This window comes from Brassica napus, chromosome C6 (genome assembly GCF_020379485.1).
Source record: "Brassica napus cultivar Da-Ae chromosome C6, Da-Ae, whole genome shotgun sequence".
Classification (NCBI taxonomy): domain Eukaryota; kingdom Viridiplantae; phylum Streptophyta; class Magnoliopsida; order Brassicales; family Brassicaceae; genus Brassica; species Brassica napus.
Genome location: NC_063449.1, coordinates 41,484,178 through 41,504,932, shown reverse-complemented (window position 1 = coordinate 41,504,932; position 20,755 = coordinate 41,484,178). Strand labels below are relative to the sequence as shown.

Genomic DNA, 20,755 nt, shown 5'->3' with positions numbered 1-20,755 from the left:
TTAGAAGCGGTTGCTTCGTATGATCTTTGGATATGACATGCATTTTTTGGACCTCCAGGTACCTTAAATGATATCAATGTTCTTGATCGCTCACCTGTTTTTGATGACATAATAAATGGTCAAGCTCCGCAAGTGAATTTCACGGCCAACGGAAGAGATTATCATTTGGCTTACTATCTCACCGATGGCATTTATCCGAAATGGGCAACTTTTATCCAATCTATTCCAATTCCCCCAAGGGCCTAAAGCAGTTTTATTTGCTCAACGTCAAGAAGCTGCCCGAAAAGATGTCGAACTTGCTTTCGGAGTCTTGCAAGCTCGATTTGCAATTGTTAAAAATCCGGCACTTTGTTGGGATAAAGTCAAGATTTGAAAGATTATGAGAGCATGTATCATACTCCATAATATGATAGTAGAAAATGAACGAGATGACTACACTCAATACGATGTTTCTGATTTTCAACAAGGAGAAGGAAGCGGAAGTTCACATGTCGATCTCACATATTCAACAGATATCCCTACAAATATCGCCAATCAGATGGGTGTTCGAACAAGAATTCGTGATAGACAAGCACATCAACAACTGAAAGGTGATTTGGTTGAACATATTTGGCGTAAATTTGGACGTGATCAAGATACCAACTGAGTTTGGATGTCTCATTCAAATTATTATCGTTTATTTTAATAATCTTTGTTTCCATGCTTTTATGTTTATATTTTAAAATTTATGTTTAAAATGTTATGTTTAACTATGTTTTATTTACTTAATAAATTTTATCTTTTATAAAAAAATTATGTTTAAAAATAAATTTAATTTTTTTTATTGTTAAGCACCCTAAGTTAAGCAATTACCAATAAACCAATATCATTAAGTGTTTCTTAATTTGTTGCTTAGTTTTATTTTAATACTTAAAAATTCATTAACAACCACTTAAGCAACACTAAAGGTTGTTAGCAATAAACATGCTCTTAATGTTAGCGGAATATAAAAGCTTGTCTCTTAACTTTTAACTAAAAAAACTAAAAACCGACTCTTAAATAAGAGTTTTAAGAGACGGTTCTTAGTTTTTTTAGTTAAAAGTTAAGAGACATGTTCTTATATTCCGCTAAGAATTCATCCTAAAAACCTTCCAATGATCATGCTCTAAACTCCACCCATCATCGCCACATGTGTATTACTCTTTTCCATTTAATGTTAGTGACCACAAAAATAAATATATATATAGCGTTGTCAACTTGATTAAACACGTATTATTTTGGACTTTTAAGCATATATGAATAATTTAGTTGGACACACACACACATTTATGTGTGTGTATATATACATATAAGGACCAAATAAATAAGGGCTTTAAAATAGTAAATCTAGTATTATGTTTTCTAACACTATTAAAAGTTTTAAACCAAGATTATTATATTTTTAAAATAAAACTATACCAAAAAGAATTTAATTGTAAACACAACTTAAGAGCATCTCCAATGGAGGTTCTTCCCATTGGAGGTGGTCTGATAGATCTTAAGTATCCTGTAAATGACATCGATTAAAAGTAAGCGACTAAGTTTACGTTTAGATTCTGGTTTCATATTACTTATAAAAAAGTCATTCAAAACTATCTGTAGTTTGATTTAGTTACAGTTTGGCTCGACGAAATTTCAGTTTAGACTTAGTTTAGACTTGGTTTGGTGTTAGTTCAAATACTATTAATTTATAAGGTTTATGCCAAAAGTGTGCTTTTAAAAAAAGGTTGAATGGAATAATGTTTGAGTGATGAAAAATATTTTACGAATAACACAAATAGTTAATTGGTAAAATATGTATATATGAAATTTGAATCAATTTTGGTTTATTAAACACACCACAAAATATAAAAATTAATGAAATAAAAATCATATTAAAATTAAGTATGTTACTTGGATACATCTTTTGCATTTTGAAGTGAATGCTTGATAGCAATATGTTTGGTAAAAACCCGGACGAGCTAGCTCAACTGGTAACACCTCAGACATTTGTCTGAGAGGTCACGAGTTCGAGTCTCGGACGGAGAGAAGTGTCCAGGGCCGTAACAGGTACAGACAAAGGCTGACTCCGGGCCTCGAAGGGGATTAAGGCCGAAGGCCCGAACCCATCCTGGTTAAAAAAAAAAAAAACATGTTTGGTAAAAGAAGTGCTCCGCGCATACGATTGTGACAATGTATAAACATGAAACCATTATCTATCTCTTCATAAAGGCAAAGGCTTAGGAGAATCTTGACCATCTCAAGACCGCAATCATTTAACGTATTCCTCTTATCCATCTTTCATAGAAACGCATCATCACTTTACCATGAACTTGAATATAAATAGAGGGAGCTGATGGAAAACATAAATCTAGATCTAGCTAAGAGCTTATAACTCTCGTACATGTTTTTGATACAAGTCCATTAACCTACATAGAAATTTTATACATTTTTTTTCTGGAATCTGAGACAACCTTGGCACGTGCTAATAGTTTTGTAATCTCGTGTGAATATCTTCACCACAACAATTCTATCCAAGTCACGGTACATATCGTCGCATACTTAACATGCAGGACACAAGGGCGTAAACAATCAAAGTAGCATGGTCTCTATACATTTTCCATCCATAGTCATGGTCACTCATCATGAGCCCAATCACCATCACTCGATCGCGTACCAACCATTTGTCCCCACATTCGCGCGCACGTCATAACTCTATCACGTTTTAGACTCTATCACGTTTTAGAATGTCCAGATTTATATTACTTATAAAATCTTGACCCAACCATCCTTGTTTTTTGACTTATTTTTCATTGTAGTTAGATAAACATCGACAGTTTACCAAACCTATTACTATATGATAAAACATTCTAATTGTTCATACGTAAAACATAAGTATAAACCCAAAAGCTTACAATACTCATATTTTAGAAGTCAATGGGAATGCAATATCGTGCTTGAGACATTTTAGCACGATTTTTGATCTAATATATCGTTATGCATATCCTTAACACTCACCACAATAAACACACAAAGAAAACAAATGTTTACAAATGCTTATTCTAAATTAACATGGAATACTCCGAGCGCATCCGTCGTATTTTTGTTCATGGGACACTATAATCACGGAATTGTTCTAGTTTTGATATTGTTATAAAATGATCATTCCTATATCACATAACCATTCACAACTAGACTTTTGTCAAACATGACTAGTCAGAAACTGGAACTAGAGCCTTCTACATCGTACATGAGGCTGCCATATTTTTTTTCTTTAAAACACAGAGATGCCATTCTACCATAAAGTGCTCAAATTTCAATAGTAAAAATGTACTTTTGGCATTTAATCGAACTTAAATCATATTTAAATTTTAGCATTGTAGTTACAAAAATCACTAATTATAAGACAAAATCATAATCTCAAGTGCGAATATATCATGTTATCTCCACATTAAAGAAAAATAAGTATGCTCAGTAACATTTTTAAAAGTTTGAAAATTTCACATTAAATTGTCTAACTATATACATATCTGAAGGTGTGTTACAGACATCACGAGAGAAAAGAGATTTTGTCATTTTATGCCTTTTTGGCTGTAAATAAACCAATAAGAAGCAGACAAACCTTAAAGTAAAGTTGTTTCTTCTTCTCAATAATTCAACGTCCACCACAAAAAGAAACCTCGGCTAACGTGCGCACAACTCCAATCCCGAGTCTTACGACTATCATGCGCGCGCTTTCTTTATCGTTAGCTGACTCGTAAACAACCTGCGCATTTTAGCATTATCATTCCGGGATCTTTGAAACTCCACCAAAGTCGAGTACGTTGACGGACAAAGCTTCCTAATCGGTTCCTTCATCTCCCCGAGTTCGCATAAAAACCTCATCGGTATAGTTCTCTCTTACCAGATCCTGTTTTGACTTCTCAACTCTCTGTCTATGTCTGTTCCAAGTAAGCCGGAACCGACCATTTTTGTTTCTTGCTTTTTTTTTTGTTGGGTTTTGATCTTTCATGGTAAAGTTTGAATCTTTTGTTGAAGTAGATTAGTAACATGTGTTAAATGGATCTCTTTTGTCTTACCAGAATTGTACAAGTCGATGTGTGATCAAGTAAAACTTACTTGTCAAGTTGACTTCTCATATGGCTTTTGTCCAAAGTGAGCACTTTTGATCTGAGAAAAGATACTGTCAATGTGTTTATGTAGTAACATTTTCAATTATGGGATTAAGTTTATCTTATTAGCTTAGATGTTCTGTTACTAGTTAACTAATTATTTGTTTCATATAGAAAGTTTGCTCTATGAGACTAATGCGAGAGGTTCTTAACTTGTTTGAGACAAGAAAGAGTGCTTATATTTTTCCTTGTTCCTAGCTAACTTCTTAATTTTGATTTTTTTTCAGGCTAAGGATGGAGGGAATCTCTCAGGAAGATGTGTATAATCACGGTGAAGAAGCCTTGTCTAGTATGAGTGAGGAGGAGCAAGCGAGAGAAGGGATGTTTAAGATATTGTCAAAGCTAGAGATAGACTCGGCTTACACTAGTGAAAAGCTGCTGAACCTTCATGTTCTTCTTATGCACCTTTTGGCTTGGGATAATGATCTCGAAGGGATGGGGACACTTGGTTCTTCTGCAGCGTCTTTTGAGAAAGCTTTGACGTTTGATCTTTTATGTGGTATATTGGAGTCTGAGTTAAAGGGAGTGGACGAGGTTTTGGATGAGCTAGAAGCGCAAATCGTTGACACTTCTTATAAGTTATCTGCTTGCAAACAGGTAGAGTATAGCGTTATGGAAGGCAAATTGGCTGAATCTGCTGAATCGTTGAAGCAGTCTAGGGGACAAGTCTCGGAGATCACTTTGCAGTTGGCTCAGCTTCGAAGAACACTTCATTACATAAGAAATGGAACAAGTAAGCATTTTCTCATACTATGGTTGCTTTTAATTTTGGTTTGCATTGCTTCTTGGTGATGGTTCTAAAAATCGGTCTAGGCGGTTTAAATTATTCTAGACTGGTCACACATTTCTTAAAATTCGATTTATACGATTCAAATCCATTTAAACCATTCTAAATCGGTTTAAATCGTTTTAAGTCATCTAATTATTATAGACAAACATGTTGGCAGGTGAAAATGAAGAGTCAGCTGAGTATTCAGGAACCGGTCAAGATTTAAGGCAAAAGTATGTGCTGAGACCATCTGATTTGAGGCATAAGAATGCTCTGAGGATGCTGGAGAAGTCATTGTCAAGAGAGCTAGAGCTTGAGAAGAAGCTAATGGAGTTTCAGCAGAACGAAGAGCAGCTGAAACTCAAGCTGCACTACACAGAAGAGGTATCTTCTAGGATGGAAGAAGCATCAGAGTTTATATGGGGACGGTTTCTAGAAGCCGAAAACTCCTCAGAGGTGTTTATGGGTGTTTCAAAGGAACTTGTTGGCCGTCTTCAGATCATCCAGTTTAGTCAGAGTTGGTCAGCTCAACGAGAAGCTGAACTTAAAGCTAAGCTTGAAGATATCACTGCACAGCTCCAAGCCAAAGATCTTGAGGTGAAAAAGCTCGAAGGAACAATTCAAGAAAATCAAGAGATAGTTTCAGAAGTACTCACTTTGAGGGAACATGTGAAGTTAACTGAACAGAAACTGAAAGATACTGAGGTTGAGCTGAGGAGTGTCAATGCCTCCAAACAAGAAGTTCTGGTGCATCTTGCTGAGATGGAGAATGCTAATGAGTCTGTCAAAGAGAGCCTTTTCGAGGCTGACAGCAGAGCTGAGAGTGGAGAGACTAAGATTAAAGAGCTAAATGCTGCAAATCTTGAACTTACTGAGGAACTAAGTTTCCTTAAAGATGCTGACGATAAGAAGACCAAGAAGGTGAGCTCGCTGGAGAAGCAACTCAGGGAACTAGAATTTCAGTTGCAGAACTCAAAGGTATTATCTGAAGCAAGTCAAGAACAGCAGAACATGTTGTATTCAGCAATATGGGACATGGAGACCTTGATTGAAGATCTTAAATCTAAAGCCTCTAAAGCTGAGAGTAGAAGTGAGACAGTTGAGGAGCAATGCATTGTGCTTTCTACAACCAACTCTGTACTTAACAAAGAAGTGATATCTTTGAGGCAAAGAGCCAAATCCTTGGAAGCATCGTTGGATCTAGCTAAAGAAGAAAAAGAGAAATACGCGCAAGAAATAGCTACGAGAAACAAGCTTCTGATGGATATGGTGATGCAGTTATCCAGTGAAAGGGAACGTATAAAAGAACAGGTACGTTGCTTGCGCTATGTGCCTAATTATTTTTTGCTTTGTCAAATAAAGAGGACAGAGAAGCCAACCATTAATGTCTTTTTGCAGTTATATTCCCTGGCAAAGGAAAATGAAAAACTGAGAGTGAACCAATGCTCAGAGGGAGGTAAATACCAAAGAAATGGAACTTATGCTGGGGACAAAGAGCTGCCTTCTAACACAGATGGGGGTGGAATAGAGGCATTTGCGGAAAGTCTGCAGGCAGGTATTTATTCTGAATGCAGATATTCTTAACATTTTCTTGTGTAGTAAGGAAAGCAAAATATAGATCATTCTCTCTATTGTACTAATGTTATGTGGTCTTTTCTCTCTATCTGAACAGGAGGATGAGAGAACAAGGAAAGAACCAGAAACTAAGGTTGAACCAGAGTTCCTTTCTGAGTCTGAAAAGAGTAGTATGAACACAGAGATCAGAAGGGCAAGCAACTTGAGATGCATACCAGTTTTTGCAGCAGCTTTTATGTTGTTTCTTTCATTCTTTGTTTTGGCTTTTGTTAAAGGAAAATAATTTCAGTTTGAAAAATCTGCTTGTCTCTCTTGGAAATAATAGGATTGGTCATTGTATATTGTGTTGTAAATACTCTATTATCTTGTATTTATTTTCAAGCAATGTATCTCAGCTATTGTTTTATTTACCTCTACAAAAACAAAATAATCCAACACTTTTTGTCAACAGTTATCCAACTATAAAGTGATTTCATAAAATTGAAGGTGGACTAATATGTAACCAAAATAGTATCTGACTTGATTAGGTAAAACTTTTAAACAAATATTTGTTGCAGTTTAACTTTCTTCTATAAAATAAGACGGTAAGACTTCTCTATTCATCACTCTCACACAATCAACAACATAAAAGGAGAAGATTTTGAGATTACAATAAGCAAAATGGAGAAAACGTCTCTCAAACTTGTCTTCCTGTTCTCCCTCACAATCATGGTCTTTGTATGCTTCTTCTTCTATATACTAAGACATGTTCATCTTTGTTATCTAATTTTTGCTTTGGTTTTGTAACATGTAATTAAAGTTTGTGGTGTTGTCTTTGTGAAGGTTCGTCTTTAGGTGATGCAAGAGAGATGGCGAAGGAAGAAGTGAATTGCATCGATGGCAAATGTCCTGATGGAAAGAAGAACTGTAACTGCTTGCCGCCGGTAGCACCTGTAATGGACTCTGACAAGATTAATGCGACTTGCCATAGAGATATTGAATGCATCAAGTTCTGTCCTAAAGGCTGCAAGATTGTTAACTGTAAATTTGGTAACTGTTTCTGTGAATGTTAAGAGATAGAAAACCACATTATTTTCTGCTTTTGAGATAGAGAGGAACAGCAGATATGAAAGTACACATGTAATAAAAAAAAAAAAAGTACACATGTAATAATGTCTTGAAGTCAATTTATGACGAAATAGTTGAGTACTAAAGGCCTGAAATAGGTTTCACATATGTCTCCATGTTCCAAATATTGTCTTATGTGAGAACAATTTCTCTATTTTTGTTATTTTAGGTTTATCAAGCATCACATAGAAACTTAATTATTGGTGTGTATGGCACAACCTAGTATAATGTGTACTAATGTACTAGACAAAGATAAGAAAAGATTCAGTTATCTGGTTCAGAGAGTCCGCTCTTCAAAGAATCCTCTGTTTTCAAAAGCTATGATTTGGAAAGCAAGAAGTCGGTGATTGATATCTTCATGATTTGCATTGTTTTAACCATTCATTCTTGCATATTTTGATTATTTAGGATAACATTTAGACATGTTTAGGTTGCATTGCACTACATATGTCTTTATCAGGTGATGGAGATGTCAATGGTGACTTTGGAGCATTTAGAAATGGTTTGGAGGCAAGATTGGTGATTTTCAAGCATGAGACAAGATGATCAAAGTGTCCCAGCGGTCGTGTGACACTCCCAGCGGCCTTGTGACCCCATTGAGAAGCCGCTGCAAGCGTTCGTGAAATAGAGACAAAGTGTGGGAGCGGCCTTGCGCAGCGGTGTGCTGAAACCGCTGGAGAAATACCCCACTCCCTACCGCATACGTACTTGCCGCAACAGTCTGAAGACGAAGCAAGGAAGCCGCTGCGAGAGCCTAAGCGGCCTGGTGGAGCGGTTTCGCCTAGCCGCTGCGAGTCCAAAAAGTCAACATTTCGGAGTTTGACCAGATATTTACCCATTTGTGTTTGGGTCAATCCAGGTTTGTTGGGTTGACCCGGTTCGATTTTAAACTACTATAAATGTTTCTCAGACCTAATCTAAGGATCTTATCTTGTTTTCTATCTAATCAAAAGTCACTTTTGGGTGAAAGATCTAATCTTGATCATTTTCTCTTGTGTTTGCTTGATTACTTTGATCATTAATCATGTTTAGACTTAGATCAACTAATGATTTAGTGTCTACCATGATAATGAGTGAGTAGTCATCATTGGATTCATGGGTTAGGATGATTATGATGATTAAGTGATGATCTAGAATGTTTAGAGTATATTAATATGTTTCCTTGCTTGATTGAGTGATCTTAATGCTAATCTAGAGTTGGCCATTTTAGATTAGGAATCTAGAGTCCTCAATAGCCAATTCCTCCAAATACTCTTCAATTGATATGAATCCAAGTTTAACAATTTTATATATATATATATATAATGTATATATAGCTTTCAATTGCAATAACCGAAGAAAAATTCTTTCATTTCTTTATCTGTTTTAAAAAACTTAGACTAGTTCGATATTTTTCATATTAATAGTTTTCAACAAAAAAGACTTATTGATTGGGGATATTATACGGAAAATGATTTATAGCTAGACGAACAATATGCCACTACATGACCAAAAATCATATAGTAAAAATTATACGAACTATATGAATCACATGATAATATCCTAAACTTTGATGTGTTATGTTGCTAACACAATTAACATAATTTGATAGCCATTAAAAAGTATTAGATTTGTAACCCGGTAATTCATGATGATGATGCTTAATATATTTTAACATATTATCTGATATTTGTTAATTAATATATAACATTGCATTTTTGAAATTTTGATATACGTGTGTTCATTTTATTTTTGATCATTTGAATATGTGTTATGATCTGTTTCTTAAAGAAAATTTTATTTGGTGATGCCAAATTCTAAAACCAGCACATTTTTTCGATATCCATTTACTGTGTTAACAACATAACACATATATTAGTCCACAGATATTGTCATGTGATCTATATAGTTAATGTAGTTTTCTATATATAATGTTTGTCTAGATGTTTCGTGTAATTCACAATCATTTTTTTTTCATATTATACCTATTGTTTTATATGTTTACAACAAAAGAATCAGTAGTAATTAACTTATTTGTTCTTTATAATATGTTTAGAACAGTGCACAAAATAAATTAGTTCTATAAAAACAGTGAACAAAAAAAAATAATTTTTTATTTGCTTAGGAAATCTAAGAATGATAAGCACATGGTTGATCGCCGGACCAAGGACTGCAGCGTTGTGGAAGAGAACATCCCACTCCATAGCCGTAAGTCTTTTGTGCAGAGACTCTTCAAGGATCGCCACCACAGCTGGATGTAGACCAAGTGGGTCGATTTCATTCAAGGAGAGCTGTACACAAATCAAATCAGTATTTACAAAGGAGGTAGACCAACTAGATTATTTTCTTCATTGAGACTATTTTTGTGAAGATAAACTAAAAAGAGCTATCCAAAAAACTATACAAAAAATAAGGTAAAAGTGAATTTTTTTCCCTTTAAACAGTCGCATAGGACATAATTTTTTAACTAAATTCATTTAGATCTGTTTCAGAAATGATACTAGACGTGATGTTTGGAACTTTATAGTTAGATAGTGCACAAGTGATGAACAATTCATAACTGATTTGAATCCAAGTTTAACACATATATATATATATACGGAAAATGATTTATAGCTATACGAACAATATGCCACTACATGACCAAAAATCATATAGTAAAAATTATACGAACTATATGAATCACATGATAATATCCTAAACTTTGATGTGTTATGTTGCTAACACAATTAACATAATTTGATAGCCATTAAAAAGTATTAGATTTGTAACCCGGTAATTAATGATGATGATGCTTAATATATTTTAACATATTGTCTGATATTTGTTAATATATAACATTGCATTTTTGAAATTTTGATATACGTGTGTTCATTTTATTTTTGATCATTTGAATATGTGTTATGATCTGTTTCTTAAAGAGAATTTTATTTGGTGATGCCCAATTCTAAAACCAGCACATTTTTTCGATATCCATTAACTGTGTTATCAACATAACACATATATTAGTCCACAGATATTGTCATGTGATCTATATAGTTAGTGTAGTTTTCTATATATAATGTTTGTCTAGATGTTTCTTGTAATTCACAATCATTTTTTTCTTCATATTATACCTATTGTTTTATATGTTTACAACAAAAGAATCAGTAGTAATTAACTTATTTGTTCTTTAGAATATGTTTAGAACAATGAACACAATAAATTAGTTCTATAAAAACAGTGAACAAAAATAAATAATTTTTTATTTGCTTCGGAAATCTAAGAATGATAAGAACAGTTTTATGAATACATTACCTTAATTTTCTTGATTTTTGTTTTTTTTTTGTTTCCAGATTAGCTTCAGTATCAAGTCAATGGGGGCTGTTGGATTAGTCTCTCAACTACTGTTGAAATATTCAAGCTCCGATGAGGATGAAACCAACGAACAAAGCCTGTGTTTGTACACAGCCGCTTGTGAAGAAGATCCAGAGCTCAAATCATTTGGTTATTCGCTTGACCAACGATTTAGCAAATTGAAGAGCTCGCTTGCTATAGAAGGCAAGACTGAAAACTACCCCCTAAACTCAGTCAAGTTGCTGTGCGGGTTTCTAGTTGAAACGAACCAAGAGTTGGCCAAGGAAATTACCGCCAGCAAAGATGTATTGGAGGACGAAGAACTAAGGTCTGTGGTTGATCTCTATTATGAGAGTTCCACGAAGACTTTAGATCTATTTAATACCGTGGGGAATTCCGCCAATAAAGCAAAATTAAGCATTGTGAACATTCGAATGGCGATCAAACAGTTTGAAAGAGAGTCGATGGACACAGATCTTGGAGGAAACAAGAAGAAGTACGAGGATACGTTAGAGGAGCTGAACAAGGTTAAAGCTATGGGAGATCCTTTTGGTGACGAGTATAAGAATCAGATGAAGTCTGTACGCGAGGAGCAGCTTATTCTTTTAAAGAAGTTCCATGAGCTGGCGGTGAAGCTTGGTAGTAAAAAGAAGATATTAAAGATTAGGAGGAGATTGGTGACTATTGTTTACGCTCTTGCGGCTTTGTCCTTTTTGGCCGTAGAGATTTGTGTATGCATAGCCATACCACCGATGGCGTTCTATACTGCGCTTGGGACTGTGACTGGGTTGAACTACGTGATTGGAACTGTAGGAGTATTGGTCCATAAGGTGTTGAAGAAACGTGAGAAGGATTTGGATAAACAGAAAGAGGTGGACTAATATGTAACCAAAATAGTATCTGACTTGATTAGGTAAAACTTTAAAACAAATATTTGTTGCAGTTTAACTTTCTTCTATAAAATAAGACAGTAAGACTTCTCTATTCATTACTCTCACACAATCAGCAACATAAACAGGAGAAGATTTTGAGATTACAATTAGCAATGGAGAAAACATCTCTCAAACTTGTCTTCCTGTTCTCCCTCACAATCATAGTCTTTTGTATGCTTCTTCTTCTATATACTAAGACATGTTCATCTTTGTTATCTAATTTTTGCTTTGGTTTTGTATCATGTAATTAAAGTTTGTGGTGCTGTATTTGTGAAGGTTCGTCTTTGGTTGATGCAAGAGAGATGGCGAAGGAAGAAGTGAATTACATCGATGGCAAATGTCCTGATGGAAAGAAGAACTGTAACTGCTTGCCGCCGGTAGCACCTGTAATGGACTCTTACAAGATTAATGCGACTTGCCATAGAGATATTGAATGCATCAAGTTCTGTCCTAAAGGCTGCAAGATTGTTAACTTTAAATTTGGTAACTGTTTCTGTGAATGTTAAGAGATAGAAAACCACATTATTTTCTGCTTTTGAGATAGAGAGGAACAGCAGATATGAAAGTACACATGTAATAATTCTTGAAGTCAATTTATGACGAAATAGTTGAGTAGTACTAAATGCCTGAAATAGGTTTGACATACAGTAGAACTTCTATAAATTAATATTCCATAAATTAATAATCTCTATAAATTAATTAATTTTGCCGGTCCCAACTTAGACCGGTGTAAAATATGACACAAATCGATAAAATAATAAGATAATAATATTTTTAAAACTTCCATGTAAATATATAGTTCTATTAAAATCATAAATTAATAATCTATCTATATATAATTTTAACATTATATATTATTCATTTTATATTCACAATGAAAATATCTTTAATTTTCTTAACATTTTAATATATTTTGATAATATTTAGTAAAATTATATCGAAAGCCATTTAACAATCATATAAAACATAAAAATATACACCAAATAAGATAATAAAACAATATGAAAATCAAATTTCTAAAATTTGAATAATGTACATACAATAAAATCAAATATTTTTTCGTATTTTATATATAAACATATTAAAAATAGAAAAAAAAATTAAATAAGGAAACTTTTGTAAATTAATATCTCTACAAATTAATAAAATTTCAAAATTTCAACATTATTAATTTATAGAGGTTTTATTGTATGTCTCCAAGTTCCAAATATTGTTTTATGTGAAAACCTATTTTTGTTTCGTTAGGTTTATCAAGCATCACATAGAAACTTAATTATTGGTGTGTATGGCACACGCTAGTATAGTGTGTACTGATGTACTAGACAACGATAAGAAAAGATTCAGTTATCTGGTTCAGAGGGTCCATTCTTCAAAGAGTCCTCTGTTTTCAAAAGTTATGACTTGGAAAGTAAGAAGCTGAACTCTAAAAACTGGTGAACTCAAATAAAAAATATTGTGTTTAAAGAATTTTTTTTCTTCTAATTTTTGCAAAAATGGTGAATGATATTTAATAATACAAAAAGACTCCAAATTTGAGAAAAAATCTTTTCCCTCTGTTTCATATTAAGTGTCATTGTAGAGAAATTTTTTCATTACAAAATAAGTGTCGTTTTCGATTTTCAATGCAAAATTTATTAATTTTATTTAGTAATTTGTGTTTTTCATTGGTTGAAATATGGTTAGATGTATAGGTAATTATATTTTTATATAGAAAATATATAAAGTTAATTGTTTCTTTAATCTGTATGCACAAACCCAAAATGACACTTCAAATGAAACAGAGGGAGTATAAATCACCACTAAATCTCACAAGTGTAAATTCCACCAACATCTTCTACAAATATCTAATTTTTATATCCCACATTTGTGTTGTAAATACAACTGTTGGATTATTTCCCTCTAGAAAAACTACAAATATAAAGTGGATGGCCTTAAATTATCTCAGTTAGTCAGATTGATCCATTTGTATAGTTTCGTTACATGTTTCATTTGTAAATGTAATTCTTTTTTTGACAAATCAATAAATTTGAAATTTCATTAAAAAAAAATGGAACTTTCGTGTTTACCACTTTTAAGGTACCACTTTTTATCTTTACCACCACTAAAAAGACATTTTCAAAAATACATTCTTCATTAAGTGGCAAAAGACTCTTATACATTTGTTCTATATATATATAATAAATTATTATTTAAATAAATAAAAAACAAAAAATAAATAATAAATATTTTTTTTATGTTTTCGAATTATAATTTTTCAAATTTAAACTTTTTTATAAATTATTTTTTTCAATTTTTTTCGATTTTTTTTATTTTTTTTTTCAAAATTTCTTTTTGAAAATCGAAAATTATTTTTGAAACTATTTTTAAAATTTGTTTTATATTTTTAAGTATTTATTTATATATTTATTAGAATCATAAATTTCATATTCCAAAAACCATACCCCCACCCCTCAACTCTAAACCCTAAGTCTAGATTAGTTAACCCTAGGGGTATAAGTGTTTTTTACCCTTCGTTAAAAATGAAGGTAAAAGTGATTAGTGTATATATGAAAATAGATTAGTTAACTCTACGGGTATAATTGTCTTTTACCCTTCATTAAAAATGAGGATAAAAGTGTTTAGTGTAAACATGAAAAATGATACTTTGAATGTGATATTTGTGGCAATTTCTTCGAAAAAAAAAATGATCTCAGTTAGGAATTAAAGAAATGTGCAGTAAATTAGGTATGACCTGATGGCAAAATCCACTCATTATTTAGGACTAAAATTTAGACTAACGTATCAACAAAGTAATATGTAAAACAAATGTTTATGATGATTTTGGGTATAAGAAAGTGTATATTATTGATCTCTCAAACAGTCAAACTATATAACCATAATGAACATGGAGTATAAGAATACAAGTAAATTCGAGAGTAATTTGGGTATAGCTAAGATGTATGGAAACTTGGATCTCCCCTCCTTCTCCTTTGTCGTCCTTTTATAGTTATCAGAGGAGAATCGTAACAAACAGTGGTGTGGTTAGGGATGTTAACTGCAGGGTTAGGGCTCAGCCCTCTTTTGTTTATTATAAGCCCAACCCTATTTTAACCCAACCCTATTTTAACCCTATTATAATCAAGGGTTAGGGCTGGTACCAGGGTTAATTCATTTAATTGAAAAAAATATTTCATTTATTTTTGTTCTTAAATTTTAAAGATAAAACTAGAAAAATTAAGATATCATAAGATTCTTTCCTCCAATTTGTTGAGCATCAAAATCAAAAGTTTTCCTCCCAAAATCGCAAAATCGAGTTTTTGCTCCACAACTAAGAATAAAATTTTTCCGTCAAAAAAAAATTGTGTTTTTTTCCGCCAAAACCTAATTTGAGTTTTTCCATCAAAACCACAAAATCAAGTTTTCCCGCCAAAACCGCAAAATCGAGTTTTCCCGCAAAAACCGCAAAAACCGCAAAATCGAATTTTCCTGTCAAAACCGGCAAATCAAGTTTTTCCGCCAAAACTGTAAAATCGCGTTTTCCCGCCAAAACAGCAAAATCAAGTTTTCCGCCGAAACCGGCAAATCGAGTTTTCCCGCAGAAACCGTAAAATCTAGTTTTTCCGCCAAAACCGCAAAATCGAGTTTTCCCGCCAAAACCACAAAAACGAGTTTTTCCGCCGAAACCGGCAAATCTAGTTTTTCCGCCGAAACCGGCAAATCGAGTTTTCCCGCCGAAAACTACAAAATCGTGTTTTCCCGCCGAAACAGCAAAAACGAGTTTTCCGCCGAAACCGACAAATCAGGTTTTCCCGCCAAAACTGCAAAATCGAGTTTTTCCGCTGAAACCGCAAAATCGAGTTTTCCCGTCAAAACTAAAACCGCAATATCGAGTTTTCCCTACAAAACCGGCAAATCGAGTTTTCCCGCCAAAACCGTGAAATTGAATTTTACGGGTTTTCCAGAAAAACTTAATTTAATTTTACGTTTTCACGGGAAAATTCGATTTTGAGGTTTTGAGGTTTTGGCGAAAAACTCGATTTTGATTTTTTGGCGGGAAAACTCGATTTCGAAGTTTTGACGAAAAACTCGATTTTGCGTTTTTGGAAAGAAAACTCAATTTTGTTGTTTTAGTTGAAAACTCGATTTTGCGGTTTCGACGGAAAATTTCGTTGTTCAGTTTTTGGCGAGAAAACTCCACTTTAAGTTTTTTCTGATGAAAAACATTATTAAATATTGTATAATAGTTGTGTGAATCAAAATAAAAGGGTTAGAATTTAAACCCTGGTCCTATTAGGGTCAACCCTATTTAAACCCTGTTTAAAAAATGAGGGTTAGGGTTACAAATGGGTTTGCAGGGTTAGGGCTATCCCTGTCAGGTTAAGCCCATATTAACATCCCTAGTGTGGTCTCCTGCGAGTATATGGTGTTTTGAAAACCGCCTTTAATGACTTGATCTTCTTTACGTTTTGGGTTGACTAAGTCTGGTCAGCGTTGACCCTTCTTTGAGATCGGGACGTGTCTTCATTCATTTGTTTAGTAAGGAGAGTTTCAACCAAAAGTAAAAAAAAAAAATGAAAAAAAAAAAAAAGAACCGGGTCTTAAACTGGGCTTTCTAGGATTGGTAAGGAACGACCAACCCTTAATTGCTTTCCCTTCTTCGCCGCCGGCGAAAACCATCGACGATGAACGCTTAACAGAGATGTCCATGAAGTTGAGCGAGGATTTCACCAAGAAGCTGAGATTTTCAGAAGAGGGTGAAAGAATTCGAAAACTCGAGAGATCTTGGAGTAAACTCGAAGATTCCGTCGAATTCGACGAGGAAGAGGAAGGAGGAGAGGAAGAAGAGTTCTCGTTTGCTTGTGTAAACGCAGAAGGATCTAGCGATCTCCTTTTCGATCAAAACGACGGCGTTTCGGAGACCGACGACGAGGAGATTAACCAGCCGCGTCTTAGAAAAGTGTTCGTGGAATCTCACATTCCAACTGAAAAGCTACGACCTTTATTCAGTTTCTGTGGGAATCTCACATTGCAATTTGTGTCCATGATCATTGTTTTGTAAAGTGTTGTTTTTATATTGTCTTCAGTGTTCGTTTCCACTTTTTATCTTCATTTCTTTTGTAAAGTGTTGTTTTTATATTGTCTTTTGTTGTGTGTTTGTTTGTTATTCAGTCTCCTGATGATATGAAGTGTATGGCTGTTGAAGCTATTCTTCTTCTGCAAGAGAAGATAAATGATGATGATGAGGAGACTGTTAAGATGCAACTTCTTGTTCCTTCCTAGGTTATTGGATGTGTTATAGGTAGAAGCGGCTCTGTCATAACCCAAATCAGGAAAAGAACCAATGCCAGTATCCGTATCTCGAAAGAGAATAACGATGATCTTGTTGAGGTTATTATGATCCTTACCAAAGTTCAAATCTTTTCTCCTTCTTTTGTTTTATATTCAACTTCGAAATCTCTTGTAATCGTTAGGTATCTGGTGAACTCAGCAGTGTGAGAGATGCTCTCTTTCAGATTGTTCTATGACTTAGAGAGGATGTTTTAGGAGATAGATGCAGTGTCTCTGCTAGGAATCCTCCTCCTGCAAGATCTGATCATTCCGGTTTCACACTTCCTCCTTTTGTATCTTCTGTTCCAGAATATGCTTCTGTAGATTTTGATCAGAGGCGAGAGACAGAGGAAAGCAGCTTGGGAATGGTTTCTTTAGACAGATTCTATGGTTATGAAAGTAGTTTCCCGGTAAGCTCACATTTTGAGTTCTTCTGATTCTCTTGGTGGCCGATGTCATACTCATGTCTTAGTTTAATTCATAAACAGGCAAGAGACCATGGTTTGGTATCAGTCGGTCCATACTCATATGGAGGGTAAGTTTTGCAAACTACAACAAAGAACTTGGCTTCTTCTTTATCACTTTGTTTCAAATGGTTTAAAACTTTTTTTTTTCTCGTGTATTAGTTTTTGTTTGTCTTCTCAAATACTTGTAAAAATCTAAAACACTTTCATTTTACCAATTGGTTCAATTTCTAAAAAAAAAAAAAAAAAAATTAAGAACCTCATAGAGGTTCTCCCATTAGATCTTCTCAAAACTAATTATAATATTAAAGGTTCTAAACTATTTAAAGTACACAATTAATAATTAAATTAATTTTAAGAACCCATTAAAGACTCTAACCAATGGAGGTGCTCTAACGTTTGATGTCGGCTCGTCTTGGTGATCAACTATGGATCTGGAAGTCGTATAGAATGGATCCATTTGTACCTTCGAACTTTGGATCAGCTTTTTAGCAAAGATGTGTTTTGTAATATTCCCCACAGACAACGGCGAAATGTGAATCCTAAAACTACATTAGGTATTTGAGGGTGTTTGTATGTAAAAATTAGGGAAGAAAGATTTTAGGGCACAATTCCCTTGGAAACAACAACAATGTAATCATGTTTAAGAACAAAGAACTAAGTGAGGTCAATATGAAAGAGAGCGTGATGTCAAGTCAATGTATGCATGAATGTCCATCTCCCTCGTCATGATCATCCTTATATACTCGCTTCATCTGTTGATGTTTCCAGCATCTTGTCCTCCACTTGATCACTTGGTGCCCGAAGATCTCAGGATTCCCTTTACTTCTTCGAGACCGAGTTAGAGTCAACTATCGAGCTCGAATCCTAACTCTTCTTCTTTGATAGGTATCTTATTATGGGGTTTTCTCATATCTAATGACTTTCATCTACCTTCTCTCAGCTTTGTTTTTTTTTTTTCAAATTTATTATAAAAGATTGGTAATACTTATGTTTGTCTGATTCCCCAAAAAGATAGATTTTAAAAGGCGATTGGTCCATACATTCTGGAAACAGCAGCCATGCATGCAAATGATGCAATCACGTACGTTCTTTTTCTTGAGTTTCCTTTCAAGTCTATTTCTTGCTCTTCCCACCATGCATGCGTATCACAACAACCTCTGTAAACAGATAAGAGCTTCCACATCTTTTGGCCAGTGCAAGAAAATGGAGCACATCTATCAATTTCCAACAGCGCCTTGTCCTCTTCACAGGTCTTGTAATGTTGCTATCTCTTGTTTTTTTTTTGAATTATACAGGGTTATCCTGGCCCCACAGAAGTGGTCCAGACTATTCACGTGTTGCCACGTGTCGGTTCTCTGTTACTGGCGATGCCGAAATGTTAATTCTCCAGTGGTCGGGACTCGAATCCTGATGGCTTGACCGTATTGGGCTTTTTACCCTCAAGTTAATCACCACTAGGCCACAAGCCCTGGTTATTGTTGCTATCTCTTGGTTCATGTAAGCTAAGTTTTATACTATAATCCCTCTCTTTCTTCTGTCTTCTCCTTGGCACTAATCTTTACACCAGCTCCACATTTGATTTCTCACCGTTGCAGGCTTGCAGCTTTGTGAAGTGCAACCTTGGAAGGTTCCGGTGCTAGAAGAAGATCATTACTCTCAACGCAAGAAACTTGATGACTAATTATGAAAACCACACTGCTCGTCCCAGGAAGCTCCTGCTATCTCCCGGTAACTCATAGACACTGATTGGCTTCATATATCCATTAAGATCAGACTCTGTATTATGTTTTATTAAACACTAAAGAGACATATTTAGACAATTTCATAACATTTCGTTATAATAATGTTTATTCATCTTAGACATACTAGTCTCTGTTTTATGTTTTAATAATAATGTTTATTCATCTTAGGCATACTAGTCTCTGTTTTATGTTTTATAAACCTCAAATGTCTTGATCCTTTTTACATTTTGGGTTAACTAAATCAGGTCGGGGTTGACCCTTCTCTATGCTAGGGATGAGTCTTCATTCTTTTTTTTGTGCTTTGTTATGAATGAGAGCAAGATAGAGAGAGTGATATTTACAGATAAAGCTTTCGACATTTCCAACGAATTTGTAACGAATTCCCGACAAATTTTGTCATGTTCTCGGGAGTTCATCACAATACTTGAAATTTCCAAATTGGCTATAAAACGGTTATAAAAATTTGCCGGAACTTTTTGATGGATTCTTGACGAATTGAACATCTTTCTCAAGAATTACAACGACTAATTAACGGATAAATGTTCTCTCGGAGTCCGTCAAAATTATATACCAACATACTATTTTGTCGATAATTACTCACGAGTTAAGTTTTGGAATTTTTGTTGATAATTACCGAAGAAAGTCTGACAAAAGTCCAACTGAAAATTTCGCCAATATTTTGTTGGTAATTCTTTAGTAACTTTTGAGGAAGTGGTTTACGTCGGGAATCTGCCAAGGATTGTTTGTTTAATTTTTGTAGTGATGGTTACCTAAAGAGAGAATGAAAGTACTTTGAGAAGAAGGCCTGCGGTGACGTGGAAAAGAGAAAATGATCAAACGAAAGTGCTAAGAGCATCTTTAATTCTGGCTCTAAGCCATGGGTTTTAAAAAAAAATATATTAAAAAATCGGTAGGTCCCACACCATTTTAAAAGCTGGCTTCTTCCTCCTCCTACGGGTTTTGAAGAGTTTGTGGCCTGTTCGCGGGTCCCACCACTTGGTTCTCTATTTATTTTATTAAAAAAAAAAATCCTAAAAACCTAATTTAAAGAAGCAGAGCGTTAATGATGCTCTAAGCATGATAAAATGATGTGGGAAAGTAGGGCTGGTAAAAAAACCCGGATCCGAAGAACCGAACCGAACCTGATCCGAAAAAGTAGTACTGTATCCGAACCGAAATTGATTAAATATCCAAACGGGTTCAAAATTTTGGTATCTAAATAACCGAAACCGAATCCGACCCGAACCGAAATATTTCGGGTATCCGAATGTAACCGAAATAGATTTATATACCTAAATATATTTATTATTTTTAGATTTAATGTATATTAAAAACATCCAAAATATATAAGATATTTTTAAGTTGTCTAAAA

The 20,755-nt window shown here is 34.2% G+C and overlaps 3 protein-coding genes and 1 pseudogene across 7 annotated transcripts; all 4 read left to right on the top strand.

The window, feature by feature from the left end:
• The first annotated feature begins 3,647 nt into the window (after positions 1 to 3,647).
• LOC106354045 (WPP domain-interacting tail-anchored protein 2) lies at positions 3,648 to 6,919 on the top strand. 5 transcript variants are annotated; one of them, XM_048761234.1, is made up of 6 exons: positions 3,698 to 3,947; positions 4,080 to 4,152; positions 4,397 to 4,902; positions 5,117 to 6,249; positions 6,337 to 6,489; positions 6,611 to 6,919. In XM_048761234.1, the coding sequence occupies exons 1-6, from the start codon at positions 3,935 to 3,937 to the stop codon at positions 6,794 to 6,796; spliced, it is 2,064 nt and encodes a 687-aa protein (XP_048617191.1). In that variant the 5' UTR covers positions 3,698 to 3,934; the 3' UTR covers positions 6,797 to 6,919. The 5 variants fall into 5 exon arrangements, with proteins under 5 accessions (XP_013649345.2, XP_048617191.1, XP_048617192.1 ...); XM_048761235.1 differs by having other exon boundaries at positions 3,700 to 3,884; XM_048761237.1 differs by having other exon boundaries at positions 3,707 to 3,947; positions 6,337 to 6,493.
• Positions 6,920 to 10,318: 3,399 nt separating this feature from the next.
• On the top strand, positions 10,319 to 12,490 carry LOC106403503 (UPF0496 protein At5g66670-like). Its single transcript, XM_048761233.1, has one exon. It carries the CDS (start codon positions 10,956 to 10,958, stop codon positions 11,814 to 11,816), a length of 861 nt encoding a protein of 286 aa, XP_048617190.1. The 5' UTR covers positions 10,319 to 10,955; the 3' UTR covers positions 11,817 to 12,490.
• Positions 11,981 to 12,490, top strand: LOC106403504 (putative defensin-like protein 263). Its single transcript, XM_048759931.1, has 2 exons — positions 11,981 to 12,012; positions 12,121 to 12,490. Exons 1-2 carry the CDS (start codon positions 11,981 to 11,983, stop codon positions 12,371 to 12,373), a joined length of 285 nt encoding a protein of 94 aa, XP_048615888.1. The 3' UTR covers positions 12,374 to 12,490.
• A 4,055-nt stretch (positions 12,491 to 16,545) lies between these two features.
• LOC125588534 lies at positions 16,546 to 17,852 on the top strand (annotated as a pseudogene).
• The last annotated feature ends 2,903 nt before the right edge of the window (positions 17,853 to 20,755 follow it).